Below are 22,990 nucleotides of genomic sequence, written 5' to 3' on the forward strand. Positions count from 1 at the left end.
CAAAAACGCTCAGCACTCCCTGCAGGTCAAGTTGACTGTTTGGTGTTTTTGACAAACAATACATAGAAGTTTAGTGAGTGGAAATGGATTGTTTCTAAATGTCCGTTTGCTATTTTGTGTTCACATTACGTTCAGTTGAAGCATGTTTTCTCAGGCTTCCATTCAGTCAGTCACGTTCGACGTACATCGGAACTGACTAACGAATTGGGATCTGTTTTTTGTTTCTCAATCTGTTTTGCAAAGCAGTCTATTTTTATGTGCAAAGTTTTTGATAAAAACGAAATTATATTTGAATGTATTTGTCTTTTTTTTTTTTTTTTTTACATGCGGGCCAGGGAAACGAAACAAACAACCCCATGAATCTCTTTAATAATATCAATACAAATGCGTGTTTTTTTTTCCTGCGGAACGGGAGAAGACACAAAATCAATGCATCTCTATTATTGTGCGGGAATAAATTCTCAGAGTTCTGCGGGTGCGGGCTGGAGTGGACATACATATTGCGGGAGCGGGCGGGAGTGTAACACGTACGTTGCGGGAGCGGGCGGTAATGGTCAGAAATTCGGCGGGTGCGGGCGGGAGCGGGATGAAGAAAACAGTCCCGCGCAGGGCTCTAGTGGAGACCACGTCCCAAGATTCTGCGCTCAAACTTGGCGTCATCAAACTACGCCTTTGTTTTGAATAGTGGACGGAAAAGTTACATAGTGCAGCTTTAATGTCACGTAGCATTACATTTACCTCAAAAGTCATTCAGTGTCCACAGGCTGTTTGCTTAATAGAGAAATAAACTTTTTGTTATTTGAGTGTTGATTATTATATCTAAAAAATAAATAACTGAATTTAGGCTAATAGTTTGGGCTCTGTTGTTAACCTTTAATATTATAATGTGTAAGTAAGGGCTCCCTATTTACAGCATTATCTTTAAGAACTAAGAACTAACAAATATGTAAAATGTGTACCTTGAATGCAATGTAAGTCGCTTTGGATAAAAGCGTCTGCCAAATGCATAAATGTAAATGTAAATGTTAAGAAACTTTTAGTTATAATTGAATTAATTTAAGGACAGACACAATTTGTTTCAGTAAACCACTGTTTAATAAAAATAAGTTAAAAAAAAAGTAATTTTGTAAAACTGCTGTACCGAACCGTGACTTCAAAACCGAGGTACTTACCGAATCGTCAGTTTTGTGTACCGTTACACACCTAGACCCCAGGTCAAAGGTCAAAGACCAGGTCAAAGGTCACCCCATGTCAAAGACCACGTAGACTTACCCAAAAAGGTGCTAAACACAAATAGAACAGTCATATGATTACCTTAGATCCTAACGAACCAATCACCAGAACAAATCACAGTGAAGGAAACTTGAGTGACATTGATTTTCACTCAACTGTTAAGTTTAAATGTACACGTTTATTTCGGTTCAGGTGACTCATTTGGTTGTTGTGACCAGAGATCTCCCGGCCGTGAATAAAACTTCATTTGTGCAAAGAGCAACTTTGGAGTCGTGTCAAGTATATTTGCTGCGCATCTGAGCAATAGAAGTACTAAAGATTCGAAGCTCAAAAGACCACAGCAGAGACAGTGATAGTGTTGGAAGACTATAGAGCCGTCCTCGGGGTGAGGCTGTAATACTCGGAGTTAGTATTAATGATACTGTGTTGGACCAGCATACACCTGAGAAGGACGTGAGAGTATATAGATGCTAAAGACCTGTGTGCTCATGTGTGTTTGAGGTAGTGATAGAAGCTTCTTGACAGGACACCGTCACCTTACTTCAGGAGGGGAATTACTTTGAAGTATTGAATTGTATTAGAAGTATTCGAGAAGGGATACTGTACCTCGAGATACTGTAGTATTATATTGTATTATATTCGGGACGGGAATTACCCCGAAGTAACTGTAGTATTGTATCGGTACTGTAGTATTGTATTCGTTTATATTAACAACTGGGAGTTGTTTGAATTGTCCGTGGTAAAAAGTCAGATATTCGTATTGAGAATTTCCACAACATGTGCTAAAGCAAAACCCTAAAATTAGTAAGAAACCTGATCTGATACAGGACGGTGTCAAAAGAAGTCACTTTCAAGCCAAGCAGCTTTACGTTGGTGGCGGTGAAACCTGAAAGCGAGCAAAATCTGCATGGGGAACTTTTTCACCCTCAGTTGCGCAGATTCTTATTGAAATTATGACCGTACCTCACATGGTTCTTGGTCAGAATGAGGCTCGGCGTGGACCGGACCTCCTGCCGTTCACCCATAGGTCTGGATAAGATTAGTTTAGACCCAACCAACAGTGCTTATTTTGGTGTGGAGAGCAGGGCTTCACTGTTCAGCCTGTAGCGGGACGGTTTCCCAGCCGTTTTCCGAGTCTTGAGAGAGCCCTGCACAAGTGTGTCCTGTGCCACCCGTGATCTCTGTGAGCGCCGCTGATAACGCCCGTGACGCTGCCCTCATCGCACCCGCTCGTTCCCACCGCTCAGACACTCTTCCTCCCTTACGAGCCCCCTGCGTGAGCTCCATTATGAAGTCCAGACTCTGGGAGGGCAAGCTAAACAACGGCAGTCCCCGGAAAAACTCTGGCAGGGCCGTGACGGTGCACCGCCCGTCGAACTGCGCCAGCACAAACCGCTCTCTGGCACGACCCAGCAGATAGTCTCCCAGAATGCAGTTCAGAGATGCGTCAAAGACCTCGGAGCAAGTCGGCGATTGGACACCCGTTTCTTCTTCCGGTTCCTGCTTCGCCCCTCGACAGCCCCATTGCTTGGCCCGCTTGCAGGCTTCCAGGGTCAGGACCATCACAGCCTTGCCTCCGCGCCGCCGCACCTGCTCGAGACAGGAGTGCAGCCAGGGCACGGGTCCCAGTGCGTTGATCTCGGAGCGGTTCCATAAGTCCAGGGACACAGAGAAGCCGAGAGTGGAGAGACTTGAGCACAGACGGCACAGCAGCTGAATGACGGCGGTGTCTGCGTCGGGAGGACACACCAGAAGCAGCTCCGCACCTCCCGCCACCACAGCTGAAAAAACACACACGAGAATCATTCTTTCCATAAAATAAAAAAATGTCAAGGCGTTTTGCCTTTTATTATAATAGGACAGTATGTAGACAGGAAGCAAAGTGGGAGAGAGAGAGGGGGACCGGATCGGGAAAGGTCCACGAGCCGGGACTCAAACTTGGTTCGCCCGAAGTGCAATGGAGCTATATGTCGGCATGCTGCCCATAAGGCTTTTGGTGCAGAGACATTTTTATAACCATATGAACCTTTTTTTTCCAATATAAAGAACATTCAAAGTTTCCATGGATGTTAAAAGTTCGTCATGGAACCATCGACGCCAATAAAGAATCTTTATTTTTACGAGTGAGCACATTGCAAGGCGAGATGAAGGATACTCACCGTTTACATCATCCACCTTCAGCCATCTGAACACCCAACCTGTTATAAAAAGAGAAGGGTGATTAACACTTCAGCTCACAGAGATACACATTTTACCCAAGAATTAGTACCATAAAAACAATAGTTTAAAACTTTATTTTAAAGAGGTCCTATAATGCCTCTGTTTACAAGATGTAAAATAAGAATAAACTATGTCATGATAAACTATAAATGGCTGGTGTGGGAACTGTTGTGAGATGCACAGAGTCAGAGAATATCTTCTGCAGGGATAGTTTAGTTTAACTACGGTTATAACTTATGTTGTCATCATGCTTTTATGACATGCTGTTGCATTTGTGTTTGTACTGTATCGCAATAAACCAAATGTGCTCGACTACAACAACTCTTCCTCTTCTCAGCATGTTCCCGGGGGTAGGGTTTATGTAAATGTTAGGGTTAGTAATGTCACTAACGCGTGGAGAAGCCGTTGTAGTCCCTACCAGACGTTTGTTGTAGTCCTTAAAAAGTGATTTCTGTAAAAGTATATATCTCCCTTTGCTTTGAACTTTGAGTGTCGTAACTTTGCAGATGTTGTTTATGCTCAAACAGCAACATTACACACTCACTAAAGTTAAAGCTGCACTATGTAACTTTTCCGTCCACTAGAGGTCGCATATTCAAAACAAAGGCATAGTTTGATGACGCCACGTTTGAGCGCAGAATCTTGGGACATGTGATCTTCACCTCACAGCCGGTGGAAAAGAATCGGGATAGGACTCGGGCAGAAATCATGTTCATGGATGCGATTATTAACGTTACTACGTAGTATGAAGCAGAAGCAGGACCGAGTGTTGTGGGAGCTGAGCAAGGCCGCTGGAACACACGCCTCGCGAGCAGCGGGACCTTTATTATGGCATAGTCGTCATTTCCGCTTTTCCGGTCATGAGTAACGCAGCTCTGTTTATCATATTAGATACATCTGAAAGTATTGAAAATGATGTTATGACGTTACTCTGTGCGTTCGCTCTGCGGCTGCTATAGCACTTGTTCACACTGCAGTGAGAGTAAAGCGTTTCTGCAAAATAAAACCGGAAACCGAAGGGAACGCAGATATGAAACAATTGATAGGCGACTCCCTCACACGTCCCGGTTCCTTGGTTAAAATGGCAATTTCTCACGATTTACAAATAGTTGGAATCATTTGGGATATTGTAAGTACTCAACTGAACAAAATATATAACACTGGCTTAGTGGTTTTTAGATATTTTACTGAAAAAAGGTTACATAGTGAACCTTTAAAAAAGTCAAATCACAATCAACCACCCCTTTAAGGTGTCTGTGTTACAGTGTAATTATATATTATGTACTGAATAATAATACTTAACTACATGTACTTACTATAGGATTAGGGTTAGGAATAGGGGTTGGTTTAGGTTTACTTGCATGTAATTATGTATAATTTATAGTTATTACTACAGTAACTACATGTAACATGGACAGTGTAAAATAAAGTGTAAAAAAAAAAGTGTGTGTGTGTGTGTGTGTGTGCGCACTCACTCTTCAGTGTCCTCTGCACTGCATAGGCTCCCAGCACTGACAGGAACACCAGCAGCACACACAGCACCAGCGGGAAGCTCCAGTGAGTCCTCTTCCCTGCAGCAGTGACAGAGACCAGAACACAGAGAACACAGAGGGAGAGATGTTACTAAATTACATCACAATCTGCATTACATCTGCAATGCGTTATGTTGTAGTACTAAAGTATTATGGCACATTAATTCTGCTCCCTTATCAGAACTAAGGGATGTGAATGCTTGCCTTCAAAAGGACACACTGGTCCCACGTAACCTTCCATTCCCGCCACTTTAACCTAGACAAGAGACATAACACTGACAGTTACCCAAAACACACAGGCATAAAAATTGAACAGTAAACATGGTGAAAAAAATGACTAGGTACCTGCACACATAATAAAGGATGGCGTTCCACTTGTAGAAACTCTCCCTGTAACTGCTGCAATGGATGAAAGAAAAAATTAGTTTTAGAAGAGTAAATATAAAGTAGCACTTTATTCTAAGGTCACATAGTTACACGTTACATGTACTTACTCTAGTAGTAACAGTAAATTATGCATAACTACATGAAACTACCTAAAAGCCAAATCTTAAACCTAATAACTTTTCATTTTAGTGTCCCTGTTACGCATGTTACATACAGTAATAACTATAAATTATGCATCATTACAAGCATTTAACCATAAACCAAACCTGTCCCCGTTACGCATGTTACATATTGTTACAATAGTAATAACTATAAATTATGCATAATTACAAGCATCTAACCCTAAACCAAACCCTGTCCCCATTACGCATGTTACATATTGTTACAATAGTAATAACTATAAATCATGCATAATTACAAGAATCTAACCCTAAACCAAACCCTGTCCCTGTTAAGCATTTTACTATAGTAATAACTCTAAATTATGCATAATTACAAGCATCTAACCCTAAACCAAACCCTGTCCCCATTACGCATGTTACATATAGTTACTATAGAATTAACTATAAATTATGCATAATTACAAGCATCTAACCCTAAACCAAACCCTGTCCCTGTTACGCATGTTACATATAGTTACTATAGAATTAACTATAAATTATGCATAATTACAAGCATCTAACCCTAAACCAAACCCTGTCCCCGTTACGCATGTTACATATTACTATAGAAATAACTATAAATTAAGCATAATTACATGCAACTAACCATAAACTAAACCCTAAACCTGGTGACACTTGATTTTAGTGTCCGCGTTACGCATTTTACATATAGTTCCTAACCCAAAAAATTAATCTTCACCATGTAACTGTCCCACACTATATTTTATATCTCAAGTTCAATTTCCCACCCAGTGTCTGAAGTCGGTCTGAATCCAGCTGTCGTTCTGGCGGGTGTGCACATGAGATCTGGCGTTCAGTGCATGGCAGCTGCTATCCAGCCCAGAGCCCTTCCTGCACAGCCACAGCTGAGCCTCCAGCCTGCAGGACGCCATGAGGTTCCAGACCAGAGCGGGCTGCTTTTGGTGAGTTTCAGTCTCTGCCAGAGACACTGACACACTGGAGCCTGAGACTGCCGAGAATGAAAGGAGAGCAGTCATGCAGTGCAGATTAAGTCAGCGACGTTTGCACTGACTGTATTGTTATTTACTGACCCAGCTAACAGGGAACGTTCTGGCAAGGTTCTCTCAAAGAGATTTGAGATGTATTGACAAACATTCTCACAGTAACGTTAATAGAACGTCCATTCATTGTCATCTAGTCTTTTATAATGTTCTCAAAATGTTAGCACAAAAACATCATTCATGGAAAACAAATTCTGAAACGTTTTAATTGGACATTCATCTAATGAAACACCACTTGTTTCAGAGAACATTCAAAAGTAACTCCCATAATGTTTGCAAAATGATCAAATGTAATGTTTCCTTAAGGGGTACTTCACCACTGGCAAAATGGGCTTTTAATAAAACTTGACTGCCTGTGCAGTAGAAAGGCGAAAACTTATTGAAATCAATGCTACCTGACTCAAGAAAACAGAGAAAAAAGGCAGTTTTCTTCCCTCTTGCCAAATAGGTAGGAAAAACCAATCCTTCCAAGGGCAATCCCACCAGTCTTGCTATGAAAACGCTTACCAGAGTCAAATACCGCCTTGCTTTAGTAGGAAATACTACTTAGCAAAATTTTTAGTTATAATGGTGTCGACTTGTATTGTTCCCGGGTGGAAGAATTCAAAGTGGCAACATTTAGCAGTAAAGCCCCTTCCAGCCTGAAATCTAAATTGTGGCTTAATTTCCCAAAATTTAACTTAAATTCCCTTTTTGTCAGTATTCAAAGTAGGAAGTGAATGCCATACCTGTTTCATTCAAAAATGGACAATATTTTGTCCGAGGAAAGTTCCCCCAAATCTATGCAAAGGTAGAAAGAGAATAAGCATCAAGAAAACATGCAACGAGAATAATATGACTAGCTTCCCACTTTACTTATATAAACTTTCTTTATAGACAGTTTTTACATAGTTTTCTCATGTTTATACACCGATCAGGCCACATGGGCCAGCCATTCGCTCCCCACGTGCATCAATGAGCCTTGGCTGCCCATGACCCTGTCACCGGTTCACCACTGTTCCTTCCTTGGAGCACTTTTGATAGACTCTGAAGTCTGAACACTGCAGACCGGGAACATCCCACAAGAGCTGCAGTTTTGGAGATGCTCTGACCCAGTCGTCTAGCCATCACAATTTGGCCCTTGTCAAACTCGCTCAAATCCTTACGCTTGCCCATTTTTCCTGCTTCTAAAACATCAACATTGAAGACAAAATGTTCACTTGCTGCCTAATATATCCCACCCACTAACAGGTGCCGTGATGAAGAGATAATCAGTGTTATTCACTTCACCTGTCATAATGTTATGCCTGATCGGTGTATATGAACCAGACAGAGTTACTAATACAACTTATTTATTCTGTACGCTCATATGCATGACTTTAATATATGTTACTTTTTTAGTTATTTGTTTAATAATATTGTTGCCATTACCTCAAAGCACAGACAGGGGGCGACAGATTCACGTGAAATCTCAAACTCATGGCTGGCGTTAGTCTTTACATTAAGGAAGGGACAAAAAGAGAAGTTAAAACCAATTAAATGAACCAATTAAATGAAAATGTATTATTGATCAGAGCAGTGTGACATACCCATTCCACCTTACGACATCCTCTGTTCCTGCCTAGCCTCTTGCATGCGTTAAACTCTTCGGATCTCCATTTATCTGCATCAGCCACATACAGTTTTATTGCTCCTGTCACATTGTCAGTTCTTCTGAGCAGCCTGGGTGCGACTGGAAACCAAAACAGCCATTGAGAGGAGGTCATAGATGGAAATATGACACAGAACCAGTGACATCTGCCCTGCATTAACTTTTCCATTATGGATCACAGGTACACCAATCAGGTATAACACCTTCCTAATATTGTGCTGGTCCCCCTTTTGCTGCCGAAACAGCCCTGACCCGTCGAGGCATGGACTCCACTAGACCCTTGAAGGTGTGCTGTGGTATCTGGCACCAAGATGTTAGCAGCAGATCCTTTAATCCCTGTAAGTTGTGAGGTGGGGCCTCCATGGATCGGACTTGTTTGTTCAGAACATCCCACAGAAGCTCGATTGGATTGAGATCTGGGGAATTTTGGAGGCCAAGTCAACACCTCAAACTCGTTGTGCTCCTCAAACCCTTCTTGAACCATTTTTGCTTTGTGTCAGGCGCATTATCTGCTGAAAGAGCCACAGCCACCAGGGAATACTGTTTCCATGAAAGGATGTACATGGTCTTCAACAATGCTTAGGTAGGTGGTACGGGTCAAAGTAACATCCACATGGATGGCAGGACCCAAGGTTTCCCAGCAGAACATTGCCCAAAGCATCACTGCCTCCGCCGGCTTGCCTTCTTCCCATAGTGCATCCTGGTGCTATATGTTCCCCAGGTAAGCCTTTGCTCGCTACATGCATCAGTGAGGCTTGGGCGCCCATGACCCTGTCGCCGGTTCACCACTGTTCCTTCTTTGGAGCACTTTTGATAGACACTGACCACTGCAGTCCGGGAACACCCCACAAGAGCTGCAGTTTTGGAGATGCTCTGACCCAGTCGTCTAGCCATCACAATTTGGCCCTTGTCAAACTTGCTCAAATCCTTACTCTTGCCAATTTTTCCTGCTTCTAACACATCAACTTTGAGGACAAAATGTTCACTTGCTGCCTAATATATAATCCCACCCACTAACAGGTGCTGTGATGAAGAGATCATCAGTGTTACTCACTTCACCTGTCATAATGTTATGCCTGATCGGTGTATATTCACTGGTAACTTTTTTGGCTGCCATTCTGCAATTAGAGTTTTATTTCAGGGTAGCAGCTGATGGTTGCCCTTCACTGGGGCAGTGTGAAGCTGTGAGTTCGTCTTTACAGTGCATTCATTCAGTCTATACACTTCATCAGGATACATGTGATCTGCAGCTTTGCTATGGTCACACTCTACCAGTTAACTAAACTAGACATGTAAATAGGCACTGGTTAACTTACCTTTACAGAAGATGGCATCTAAACCCTTTGAACACACTGAAAGAGAAAAATGTGTTGGTGTCATCCATCAATGAATGTTAAGCAGTCATGTATTGGTCTCAGAAACTTATGATAAGTGAAAGAGGCACATGTGTGAGTGTTTTACAGCATATTTACCTTCCTCTTTTGAAGGAATAATGATAAGTTTAGTGGAGTTTGTGTTTGAAGAATGGACTATGACAGAACTGCCGAGCTCTGCCTTCGGTATCTGCACCACTAAAGACATCCACGCCTACAACACACACACCTGAACAATCAGCCAATCCAATGAGCCACTTCACAACTCATTCACATTATTATAGAGATGGACGGACGGATGGACGGATGGACAGACGATGGATAAAAATATCTATGGATGGATGGATGGATGGATGGATGGGTGGGTAGATGGATGGATGGAGTGGTGGGTGGATGGATGAATGGGATAGAGGTGTGGGTGGGTGGATGGATGGGATAGAGGGGTGGGTGGGTGGATGGATGGGATAGAGGGGTGGGTGGGTGGATGGATGGTAGATGGATGGATGGTAGATGGATGGATGGATGGATGGAGGGGTGGGTGTATGGGTGGATGGATGGAGGGATGGGTAGGTGGATTGGAGGGAGGATGGGTGGATGGATGGATGGATGGAGGGGTGGGTGTATGGGTGGATGGATGGAGGGATGGGTAGGTGGATTGGAGGGAGGATGGATGGATGAATGGGTGGATGGATGGATGGATGGATGGATGGATGGATGGATGGTGGGTGGATGGGTGGATGAATGGGTGGGTGGGTTTGGTGGATGGATCGGATAGACGATGGATAAAAAGATCGATAGATGGAGGGATGGAGGGGTGGGTGGGTGGATAGATGGTAGATGGATGGATGGTAGATGGATGAATGGATGGATGGTGGATGGAGGGGAGGGAGGATGGATGGATGGATGGAGGGGTGGGTGTATGGGTGGATGGATGGAGGGATGGGTAGGTGGATTGGAGGGAGGATGGATGGATGGATGGATGGAGGGGTGGGTGGGTGTCTGGATGGATGGATGGAGGGATGGGTAGGTGGATTGGTGGATGGGTGGAGGGATGGATGGGTGGCTGGATGGATGGGTGGGTGGCTGGCTGGATGGATGGATGGATGGATGGATGGGTGGATGGAGGGATGGGTGGGTATATGGGTGGGTGGATGAATGGGTGGGTGGGTTTGGTGGATGGATCGGTGGGTAGGTGGATGGATGGATGGATGGATGGATGGAAGGGTGGGTGGGTGGGGGGAGGAATGGATGGATGGATGGATGGATGGATGAATGGGTGGGTGGATAAATGGATGGATAGATGGTAAATGGTAAATGGATGGATGGATGGGTGGATGGAGGGGTGTATGGGTTGGTGGGTGGATGAGTGGATGGATGGATAGATGGTAGATGGATGGATGGATAAATGGATAGATGGTAAATGGTAAATAGATGGATGGATGGGTGGATGGAGGGGTGTATGGGTTGGTGGGTGGATGAGTGGATGTATGGATGAGTGGATGTATGGATAGATGGTAAATGGTTGGATGGATGGGTGGATGGAGGGGTGTATGGGTTGGTGGGTGGATGGTGGGGGGGTGGATGGAGTGGAGGGAGGATGGACGGATGGATGGATGGAGGGATGGGTAGGTGGATGGATGGAGGAATGGGTGGATGGATCGATGTATGTATGGATGGAGGAATGGGTGGATGGATCGATGTATGGATGGGATGGAGGGGTTGGTGGGTGGGTGGATGGATGGGTGGGTGGGTTTGGTGGATAGATGGGTGGGTGGAGGGATGGGTGGCTGGATGGAGGGATGGGTGGGTGGGTGGAGGAATGGGTGGGTGGGTGCGTGGGTGGGTGGATGGATGGATGGATGATGGATTGGATGGTGGGTGAAGGGATGGGTGGGTGGGTGGATGGATGGATGGTGGGTGGGTGGAGGAATGGATGGATGGATGGATGGATGGGTGGGTTTGGTGGATGGATGTATGGGTTCTGGATGGATGGAGGGATGGATGGATTGGTAGGTGGATGGCTGGATGGATGGAGGGATGGGTGGGTGGGTTGGTGGATGGTTGGATGGGTGGGTTTGGTGGATGGGTGGGTGGAGGAATGGATGGGTGGGTGGATGGTGGGTTATGGATGGATGGATGGATGGATTGGATTGGATGGTGGGTGGGTTGGAGGGATGGTGGGTGGATGGATGGGTGGATGGTGGGTGGGTGGGTGGGTGGAGGAATGAATAGATGGATGGATGGATGGATGGATGGATGGATGGATGGATGGATGGATGGATGGATGGATGGATGGATGGATGGATGGATTGATGGATGGTGGGTGGGTGGGTGGGTGGGTGGATAGATGGATTGGATTGGATTGGATTGTGGAGGGATGGATGGATGGAGGGATGAGTGGATGGATGGATGGATGGATGGATAGAAAACCTGCAGTGTAGCGCTGTCATCAAGCGCTGATGAAGGGAATGTGAACTGGACCGCTCTGGAGAGCCGCTGTGAAGAGTAAGTGTAGCACACGCGGACAGTGCCAGCAGTCGTCATGTTGTCGAGTTCTTCTTGCTGAACGCTTCCATGCAGGTCCTCTTCATCGCCACTGCCATCGTCTGGCACAGCTTGACGTTCAATGACGTTCAACAGGACTTTCAGGCACAAGCTCCAGGTCTCCTGCTTTAGGCACTGAACGATGTAGGCGTCTAGACGGCTCACATACACATGCTCGTCATCACGAATGCAAGTCGGGCCGCCTACGACAAGATTAGACAGATGAAGCCACTGCAGTTCAGCTGGTCATGAGAGATATCTGTCACACACATTACTCGACGTTCTCTTACCTGATTCGACTTCACACTCAATTATACCCTACAGAGACAAAACAATCAAACATCCAATCACGTTAACACACTCAGAGACATCAAATCATGTTTATAACATACATGAGTACAACGATTCTCTCACAAATAAAAAGCAAGAAATTAAGAGAAAATAATGTACACTGCCGTTCAAAAGTTTGTGATCGGTGAGATTTTAGAAGAAGTCTCTTCTGCTCACCAAGGCTGCATTTATTTTATTAAAAATACCAAAAAACAAACAAAACAAAAAAACAGTAATATTGTGAATCTCCAGTGTAAAGCAGCTGTTCTCTATGTGAATATACAGTAAAGTGTCATTTATTCCTGTGATCAAAGCTGAATTTTCTCCAGTCTTCAGTGTCACATGATACTTCAGAAATCATTCTAATATGAGGATTTGAGGCTCAACAAACATTTAGGATTATTATCAATAGTTTTTTTAGGATTCTTTGATGAATTGACAGTTCAAAAGAACAGCATTTATCTGAAATAGAATCTTTTATAACAATATAAATGTCTTTACTGTCACTTTTGATCAGTTTAATGCGTCCTTGCTGAATAAATGTATTAATATCTTTAAATGGGTCATGGACTGGCTTTTTATATTTTTTTATACTGTTGTCTGAGGTCAACTTATGACGTTTGTGTGGTTTTTACATTCAAAAAACATTGTAATGAATAAGTAATAGGCTATTTTCTACCCTGGTTTTGAGGCTCTCTCAAGACGCGCTCGGTTTTTATGGGCGTGCCGCACTGGAGACTTGGAAGTAAACGCCCACGGCTATGATTGGATAAGATTTGCATATTTAATGAGCTTCGGCTCCCTGCGAGTACACCAGGATTGTTTTGAAGCAATGTGGGAAAACGGAAAACGGAATAATTCGTCCCACAGGGCTAACAAAATGTCTTTATCAAACAAACACAATGATTTATCTCTCATCCACCCGCGATTGATTGGAATCTTATTTTTTATTTCTTGGCCCGCCCGATCGGTGGATATAAGCGTGAACCGTGCATCACACACACGCACACAGACACACACAAGACGTGCGCGTCAGTACGTTGCAGACTGCATGATCAAAACTTCCGTGATTGTATTTTTTCCTTCAAATATTAAGTCAAGAGAGTGAACAATGCGCATCAAGAACCAAAAATAAAGGAATATCCAGCCTGTGACAGTGTGCTAAGCTATGTTTAGTTAGACAGATACACATAATCAATAGATATCAAACGATCTGTAACAATGCAATACCGTCACATATAAAAAACATGTTTGACTCAAATTAGCTTCATTCGTTTATGTAATCTCATCCTGTCTGCAAATCCAGTCTCTTGTTTACAAACGAATCCGTGGTGAAATAAGGAACAAACGCGCAAAGTCTTCCCCACGTGAGCTGGGTATTCATTACAAATAAAGTTCATCCATGCATTCATAATATTGGAATCCGAATGAAGCTTATGCGGTATGTTTAGAAATGATATCTGGTTTAGCTCCATGTAGGCCTGTGTTATGTTAGTGGCACGAGTCGGTGGGCGGGGCTACAGAATCAGGCGTTATTCTTCTTCTGTTGAGGCGGAGCTTCACTACACCCTGACGTCATAGTCGGGCACATTCTGAAATCGATCGTTTGCTGGGCCTGGTGTCTATAAAAGCTTTTTTTTGACTAACAAGGACGTTTTCAGTTCTGAAACTATTATATAGTTATATATTCTCATATCACAATTAACTTTTATATATCAAAAGCTCAAGGGAAAGTTAATTTCTCAATTCATCACCCCTTTAAAGGATTAGTTCACTTCAAAATGAAAATATCCTGATATTTTATACTCACCCCCATCTCATCCAAGATGTTCATGTCTTTCTTTCTTTAGTCGAAAATAAATAAAACATTTTGAGGAAAACATTCCAGGATTTTCTCCACATGACAACCAAAATGTTGAAGGTTCAAATCAATGCAGTTTCAACGGAAGGGCTTCAGAGGCTCTGCACGATCCCAGACGAGGAATAGGGATTGATCTAGCGAAACGATCGGTCATTTAAAAAAAAAAAAATTTAAATGAATATAGCCTGGAAGCCAGTCGAACTTAGCCCCGCCCACAACATTTGAGGTCGGGAAGTTCGGTCTGGACTTGATCCGTTGTGGATCAACTATGCACGAACCAGAGCTGTTCGGACCAATGAAATTGTCAGGGCGGGCTTTATACAATGATGGACAGATGATCAACAGTAGGGTTGGGAACCGAGAACCGGTTCTTATGCAGAACCGAAACTGATTTTTGAAAAATACCAGAACCGCGCGAAATTCCTACGTTTCGGTTCCGAAAACAGTTCTGGTGCAATGTGTGTGCGAAGCGCTGGAAGCGTATCCTTTAATAATAGCGAGTGACAGCCAGTGTTGCCGCGGGCTGTGTTTCATGTCCGCGGGTTGAAGCGACCCCAATTATGTGATATTTAGCCCCGGAAATGCGAATTTTACCAAAGAAGCCCCCCTGAAACGCAATTGGGCTTGTTTTGGCTAGTTTTGAGTAGCAATTGTGCGGGTTTTGTTGTGAAATCCTGGCAACCCTGGCTCACCTAATCATGAATATTAATTACGTTGCCTGCCGCTTCCAGGAGTGCAACGCAGTTCAGCACTGAAAGCCCTCGCGCTACACATTCACGGTTTTGCGTCAGATATTTTCTCGTTGACCACCAGCATGGCGAAGAGAAAGTCACAAGTATGGATTCATTTCCAAAGAATGAATGATAATGAAGCAAAATGTAACACATGTGAAAAGTTAATAACATGCAAAGGAGGCTGCACTAGCAATTTGACAAAACATTTGCTACAGCACAGAGTGCCACAGGGCTTATACCAGATTTATAGTGAAAGGCCTATATAAATTTGTCAACCGTTGAGTCACCATGGTTTAGGTAAGCGTTTAGGCACAATTACCTTTGTAATGCTGAATTGCAATTTATTATTTACAAGTTCACTGAATAACTGAATTACTATTAAATTAATATACAACTAATTAATAAATATAACTAATACATATCATTTATAACTTGGTTTTATTCAGAGACAAAGAGATCAAATGTAATAAGACCATTTCAGAGGAGTTCATTTGAAAAAAAAAAATGTGTTGCAAGAATGGCTTAATTAATACTGTAATATATGTACAGTACAGGACTTTTTTGACATTGCCAACCTGTAAATTAATTTTAGAGCAAGTAATAAACACAAAATGGATTGTTTGAGTTGTGTATTGTGCCTTTTTCCTTTACCACTATTTGTTTAATAATTTTAATGGAACCGGAATCGTTTGGCGGAACCGGAACCAGAACCGGAACTGGAAAATTTCTCACGATTCCCAACCCTAATCAACAGTGACGTAACCATCCACGTCACCAAAGAGAGCGATAATTCATTCAAATCCAATGGAGAACTTGTTCATATATGCATTCACCTTTACTATTCCTCTCAAAAATGATGACTGTGTTGGTAAGTACTCCGTGTATCCTTCAATTCTTATACAACACTGGCAAAGATCGTTTACACTCATCTTCTTCTTCTACTTGAATTCTGTTGGCAACTATGCGTCGCTCTGTTGCTCTGATTGGTTGTAGGTGTCCAATTGAGTTCAGAGGCATTTTCTTTCCTAGTTCGGTTGAAACACCCCATAATCACAGCCCAATAGAGCAGTATCAGAATCTGAGTATGACGCAGGGTTCCCACTCTTTCATGAAAACCAGATTCAAGGACTTTTAAGAACTTTTTAAAGCACCTTTTATTTTAAATCAAGCACAATAAATACGATAAAGGTGGGTGTGTTACTGCAAATATATCAAATACCTACTGTACCAGTGTCTATCATTAATGCAGTAACGCTAAGGCATATACTGACAACTAAAATACAATTTCCAATGAAGAAAAATTTCCAATTTTACAAAATCCAATGAGGAAAGAGGCTGGAGTACAAGATGCAGTTTGCAGCTCTTATTCCTGCTTTTAACATTTATTACACACTAGTTTTAGTTTTCTTTTTTATAAATCATTACTTAATTAAAACATCAAAATATAGAGATAATATTGTATACTTGAATTTTCCAATTAAATGAAAAGATATGGACAAGTTAATAGTTAGGCATTAAAAATATGCAAAATTATTTATTAAATCAATTTGAAGGCTTTTAAGACCTGGACATATATTAAACATATATAATCGCTGTCGTTATAAGGGCCCATTTCAAATGTTTACGTGCTTTTCTTCTTTTTATTTTTTGAGCGGTGATGAAATATTGTTCTTGTAAATACTTGCCAGCATTTCAGTAATGAAAGTCTAGATCTTTAAAATGCATCCATTTTGAAGTGATCTCAACTTGAAAACTCAGAGATGTGGATTAGGACGGCAATTAAATGACCACACGTCCTTGGTGTTTGTCTAAAAACAGGAGGTAATTCGGCCGGGGATTTTTACGCAGGTGGTGGGAGAAAAACACTGACATTCTGGAGGGGGGGTTGCAATAAAATCACTGACTAGCCCCTGTCAATAATGACAATACCTTATGATCCCACGAGAAACAATTACCATCCGAATAGGGCTTTTGACAGTAGATGGCGCTTATGGAACAGCAGAAATATATTGGAATAGCTTCCTCCCGTAACGCTGTTTTGTTCTGGCTTTGGCTGCGCATGAAGGCCAATTTTTGTAATAGCACCATGCTACTCTAACAAAATGCAGTTCATGCTTAATTCAAGCACTTTCAAAGACCTATGTATGTTTTCAAGAACTTTCCAGGTCTTGAATCCATGTGTCTGAAATTCAAGAACTTTCAAGCACTTTCAAGAAGCGTGGGAACCCTGATGACGACGTCAGGCTAAAATGAATATGCTTTTTAACCTAAATTGCTTATCTCGCACTGTTCTGCGACGCGCCAAGGATTGCGTAATCACTTCAGAAAGGTCACACTAGACGTAGACAGAAGTACCGCCCCCGTGTTTACGAAACGTTCGTGCGAAGAAAAAGGTGAAACAATGATGTCGGATGATTTTGAAGTTGGAGTGTCCTCGTACGTTTGCTTGGGGCAGTACTTCCGGCTACGTCTAGTGTGATCTTTCCGACGTGATTGCGCAATCCGTGGCACGTCACAGAGCAGCGCAAGATGAGCAATTTAGGTTAAAATGTTTTATATGTTTTAGAAAATGGCCGATGGTTTGGCCAGATAAGACCCTATTCCTCATCTGGGATCGTGCAGAGCCTCTGATGCCCTTCCTTTGAAACTGCATTGATTTGGACCTTCAACATTTTGGTTGCTATGGAAGGCTATGATGTGAAGAGAAATCCTGGAATGTTTTCCTCAAAAAAAACCTAATTTCTTTTCGACTGAAGAATTCGACATTTTCATTTTGAAGTGAACTTGAAGTGGAGTTCTTTCCCAAAAAATTCTTACTGACCCAAAACTTTTGAACGCTAGTACAGTGTTGCAAAAGCTTTCTATGTCAGATAAATGCTGTTCTTTTGAACTGTCTATTCATCAAAGAATCCTAAAAAAAATTTTTTACACAACTATTGATAATAATCACAAATGTTTGTTGAGCATCAAATCCTCATATTAGAATGATTTGTGAAGGATCATGTGACACTGAAGACTGGAGTAATGATGATAAATTCAGCTTTGATCACAGGAATAAATTACAGTTTACTATATATTCACTAGAGTTATTTTACATTTTAATTATATTTAACAATATTACTGTTTTTTTAAATAAAATAAGTGAGCATAATTGACTTCTAAAAACATAAAAAAAATCTTACAGATCAAAAACTTTTGAACGGCAGTGTAAATAATACAAGAAAAAGGCATATAATACAAAATTATTTAGTTTTTATTATTTAAAGGGATAGTTCACCCAAAAATGAAATCATTTACTCACCCTCAAATTGTTCCAAACCTGTATGAGTTTCTTTGTTCTACTGAACACAAAAGAAGATATTTGGAAGAATGTTTGTAACCAAGCAAAGAGAGCAACCATTGACTACCATAGTATTTTTTTCCCAACTATGGTAGTCAATGGTTGCTCTCACTGCTTGGTTACAAACGTTCTTCAAAATATCATCTTATGTGTTCAGCAGAACAAAGAAACTCATACAGGTTTGGAACAACTTGAGGGTGAGTAAATGATGACAGAATTTAAATTTTTGGGTGAACTATCCCTTTAAGTACTTATATGTCAAGCACTTATTACTGTCGATGGCATCAATTTCTACTGATTAAAATAAAATACAACACTGTATTACAGTTATATATGTATGCAAATGTGGTGGTATTTCAGGGACGATATTCATAGATTACAGCAGCACATCTCTGTTGGTTTTGCATGAGAACCCCGAAAAACAACAAACACGCACGCAACTCTACAGCAAACAAGAAGTTTGCCTTCATAAAACATACCCACCCACCCACCCACTCTAGTATACCACAAACACACACACACACAGCGCTTCTGCAAACAGCCAAATTCCTAGTAACTGTCTCCATGTAGAAACATGTCTGACTCTGAGCTGAACTTCAGCGAATCAACGGCGCTGCACTAACATCTAGAGAACAGGTCTGAAAAACTGTGCGTTTTCACTGATTAGCTACTTTGAGCGTGATATGCTCTCTTTAACAGACAGACGCTGGTCTACTGTACCTGTCCACAGGTGAGTGCATGATCCTCCTTGAGCTCGATTCTCTCCAGCGCCTGTGTGAAGATCCCCGGCAGGACAGAGACCAGCAGCAGAGTCCAGACACTCATGACACACACACACTGGATACACACTGAAACTCAGCAACTGCCACTCGATTCACAAGAGTGAAAGCACACGCAGAAACCATGTGACCCAGTGAGGTCATTCACACTAAGAGAGAGGGAGAGAGAGAGAGAGAGATTATACAACAATAATAAAAAAAAACATTTCAACAACTAGCACCAGATTTTATGGCATTACCAAATTCAGATACACTCACACACACACACACACACACACACACACACACACACACACACACACACACACACACACACACACACACACACACACATACTTACTCACTCACTCACTCACTCACTCACTCAATCACACACTCACTCACTTACACACTCACTCACTTAATCACACACTCACTCACACACTCACTCACTCACACAATCACACACTCACTCACTTACACACTCACTCAATCACACACTCACTCACTCACACACACACACACTTACTCAATCACACACTCACTCACACACACACACACTTACTCACTCAATCACACTCACTCATTCACTCACTCACACACTCACTCACTCACTCACTCGCTCAATCACACACTCACTCACTTACACACACACACACACACTTGCTCACTCAATCACACACTCACTCAATCACTCACTCACACTCACTCTCTCACTCACTCACTCACTCACTCACTCACTCACACACACACTCACTCACTCACACACACACACACACACACACACACTTACTCAATCACTCAATCACACACTCACTCACACACACACACACACACACACACACTTACTCACTCAATCACACTCACTCATTCACTCACTCACTCACACACTCACTCACTCACTCACTCACTCAATCACACACTCACTCACTTACACACACACACACACACACACTTGCTCACTCAATCACACACTCACTCAATCACACACTCACTCACTTACACACACACACACACACACACTTGCTCACTCAATCACACACTCACTCAATCACTCACTCACACACACTCTCTCACTCACTCACTCACTCACTCACTCACTCACTCACTCACTCACTCACACACACACTCACACACACACACACACACACACACACACACACACACACACACACACACACAGACACACCATAGACATTATGATTTTTATACTGTACAAAAAAAACGCTGGGTTAAAACAACCCAATCGCTGGGTTAGTCCCTTTTCAACCCAACTTGGGTTATTTTTAACCCAACACTTTTTAGAGTGTATATTCTTTCCATTTACACTAAACCTACCCATCAAAGAAAACTTTCTGCATTTTTACATTTTTTCAAAAAAACTCCCCACACTCTAAAAAATGTTGGGTTAAAAATAACCCAAGATGGGTTGAAAATGGACTAACCCAGCAATTGGGTTGTTTTAACCCAGCGGTTGGGTTAAATGTTTGCTTAAAACAACCCAATCGCTGGGTTAAAACAACCCAATCGCTGGGTTAGTCCATTTTCAACCCAACTTGGGTTATTTTTATCACAACACTTTTTAGAGTGTGGGCATTTTCAATCGCTTTACCTGATTTGCTCTAATCCACTGGGGGCTTGTTTTAGGGGGTGGGCCTTCATGAGTTTAGCAAGTCTGTTGAAAAATGGTTGAAAAACATCTATTGTAGTTTGAAATTGGCCACTGATTGGTAAACACCCCTTTTGGTTTAGCATGTGTACTTCTCAGTAGCCTAACGCCTAGTCCACACGTCCACGGGTATTTTTATAACCAGAGTTTTTCCTCCTCCGTTTTAAAAAAACAATCGCATCCACACAAGCATGGTTTAAAAAAAATCTCTGTCCACATGAAAACGAAAAACCGCTATGACTGGCTAACTGGTTTCCAGATGGTCCCATCCACGGCACCAATGCACTGAGGGATGCCATGGGCTCAGTGAAACCCTTCTACAAGTTCCTTTACTTTGGACACAGACACAGGGGCAGGGCCCAAGTGGACTGAAGCTTCACACATGTTGTATTATTGCATTCTGGCGCATCTGTTCTGCAATAAAATGAGATAACTGCGCATGTATCTGTATACAAGCCCTGTTAGCAGAGTGATTCACTCATGTGCATCACAAACATAAATATATTTGGTATTGTTTGAAAGCTTAGAACCTCAGCTTTCAGGAAAACCCCATCACTTTAGGATTTATGTTACATAGAAGAAGATAATAAGGTCTAAATTCGACCCCCGCAACGACCCCCCCTTGAAAAAATGGTATGAGCGATATTAAATTTAATATTTATATCACATAAACTCACCAAAAATAGACAAGTCATATATCAAATGAAAGCTCTCACTCTCAAGAATATCACTGTGCAGTTTATTTCACCGATCCAACAATTTACAGTAACATTATTATCAAAAGGTTTACGAAAACTGAATCGATTCTTTTGAACAAGCAAACACATGAGTCATATTCCTGCTCGGATCACTTACTCCGTGTGGAGCTACTAGCCACAAACTATATCAGCTCGCTCCTTAGGTTGTTTTCTTCAAAATGAGAGTATTTTCACATGTCTGTGAGCATGCATGGCCAAATGACACTGTAATATGTCACCGATGTCCAGATCAAAACATGCGATGCAGATAAATACTTTTAGCAGATCGTCTCTATCACGCGCGATGTCTGATGACGTCATCATGTATTGCATCATACGTCAAAAAAGCTGAGCTTTCTAGTGATCGATAGACATGTCGATCATGATTGTAGACCAATCAGAGCCCGAGATCTCCCTTCCCAAAGTTTAGGAGGCGGGTCGTCTTCATGATCTTCCAGCGGCTGGACAGGCCAAGAAAGACAGTTTGGATATTGGTTTTTCGAGTTATTGCGTGCTTTTTAGGACTGATTGGAGTGTTTGTTTTTGAACAATGGCTTCAAGAAAGTTTTTTGTCGGTGTGGAGGCTGTTTTGGTAGAGCTTGATCGAGAGAGCGATACTGAAACTTGCAGTGATGGAAGTTTTGACTCTGTTATTGCACACTTTTCTCTAAAACATTTAATTTATTTTCTTTATGTATAATAAAATACAAGAACTGCTACTTTCTGCTACTGTTCATTTTTTTGTTAATATATTACATGACATGGGTTAAGTTAGGTGATAAAGTGTTTATTCTCTTGTCAAATGTAACATGGTAAAAATAGTATTTTACAGGTAATAAGCCTGTTTTTGCACTTTGAATAATTTGGGTTTATGGAGTAAACGTGGAGACTTCAGAGAACACATTGCCTTTCTTCAATTAAAGCTAAATAACTTTTGTTAAGAAGATGATAGAAAGATAATTCTTTTTTTCTCTATTCACTGCCACCTAGATGATTCAAAAGAAACCTTCCGCAGGGAAATACACCAAACGGGTCCTAAATTACAGACTCTCAAATAAAACCTTTTTTTTTAATTAATCAATATCTGACTTTTTATCCTTGTTTATCATAGAATTGTGAATAAATACAATAAAATATATGACATTATCCACCACTGGGTTAAAATTTAGAGTGTTTTCTGTAAAATGAGACCATTTTTATCCATTTACTCCAATGTATGTGGGTAGGACGCTCTTTTAAATTCAGGTATGCCCAATTCTTTTAACAATCAAAAATGGAGACTGTAAAAGTAGACTTGGAGACGCTAGTGACTCCTTTCAGTTAAATCTCAATAACTTTTGTTAAGAAGGTGATAGAAAGATAATTCTTTTTTTCTCTATTCACTGCCACCTAGATGATTCAAAAGAAACCTTCCGCAGGGAAATACACCAAACGGGTCCTAAATTACAGACTCTCAAAT

At 41.8% G+C, this 22,990-nt stretch overlaps 1 protein-coding gene across 4 annotated transcripts in view; it reads right to left on the reverse strand.

The window, feature by feature from the left end:
- Nucleotides 1–237: 237 nt before the first annotated feature.
- Nucleotides 238–22,990, reverse strand: part of LOC307132270 (interleukin-17 receptor C) — a 29,667-nt gene continuing 6,914 nt past the window's right edge. The window contains exons 2-17 of one of the 4 annotated variants that reach the window (XR_013817275.1): nucleotides 20,738–20,800; nucleotides 19,088–19,295; nucleotides 12,393–12,420; nucleotides 11,989–12,305; nucleotides 9,658–9,772; nucleotides 9,502–9,537; nucleotides 8,124–8,266; nucleotides 7,966–8,028; nucleotides 7,284–7,335; nucleotides 6,283–6,503; nucleotides 5,331–5,384; nucleotides 5,190–5,241; nucleotides 4,929–5,024; nucleotides 3,393–3,431; nucleotides 1,035–3,014; nucleotides 238–928 (exon numbers count right to left, since the gene is read on the reverse strand). Coding sequence is in view for 2 of the 4 variants with exons in the window: in XM_079826458.1 (XP_079682584.1) it covers nucleotides 2,323–3,014; nucleotides 3,393–3,431; nucleotides 4,929–5,024; nucleotides 5,190–5,241; nucleotides 5,331–5,384; nucleotides 6,283–6,503; nucleotides 7,284–7,335; nucleotides 7,966–8,028; nucleotides 8,124–8,266; nucleotides 9,502–9,537; nucleotides 9,658–9,772; nucleotides 11,989–12,305; nucleotides 12,393–12,420; nucleotides 19,088–19,192 (2,013 nt within the window). In the remaining 2 variants the exon portion in view is untranslated. Of the gene's footprint in view, nucleotides 3,015–3,392; nucleotides 3,432–4,928; nucleotides 5,025–5,189; nucleotides 5,242–5,330; nucleotides 5,385–6,282; nucleotides 6,504–7,283; nucleotides 7,336–7,965; nucleotides 8,029–8,123; nucleotides 8,267–9,501; nucleotides 9,538–9,657; nucleotides 9,773–11,988; nucleotides 12,306–12,392; nucleotides 12,421–19,087; nucleotides 19,296–20,737; nucleotides 20,801–22,990 lie in introns of all 4 variants that reach the window. The other 3 variants (XR_013817274.1, XM_079826458.1, XM_079826457.1) reach the window with 3 other exon arrangements.

The sequence above is a fragment of the Gobio gobio genome, assembly GCF_949357685.1.
Source record: "Gobio gobio genome assembly, chromosome: 10".
Classification (NCBI taxonomy): domain Eukaryota; kingdom Metazoa; phylum Chordata; class Actinopteri; order Cypriniformes; family Gobionidae; genus Gobio; species Gobio gobio.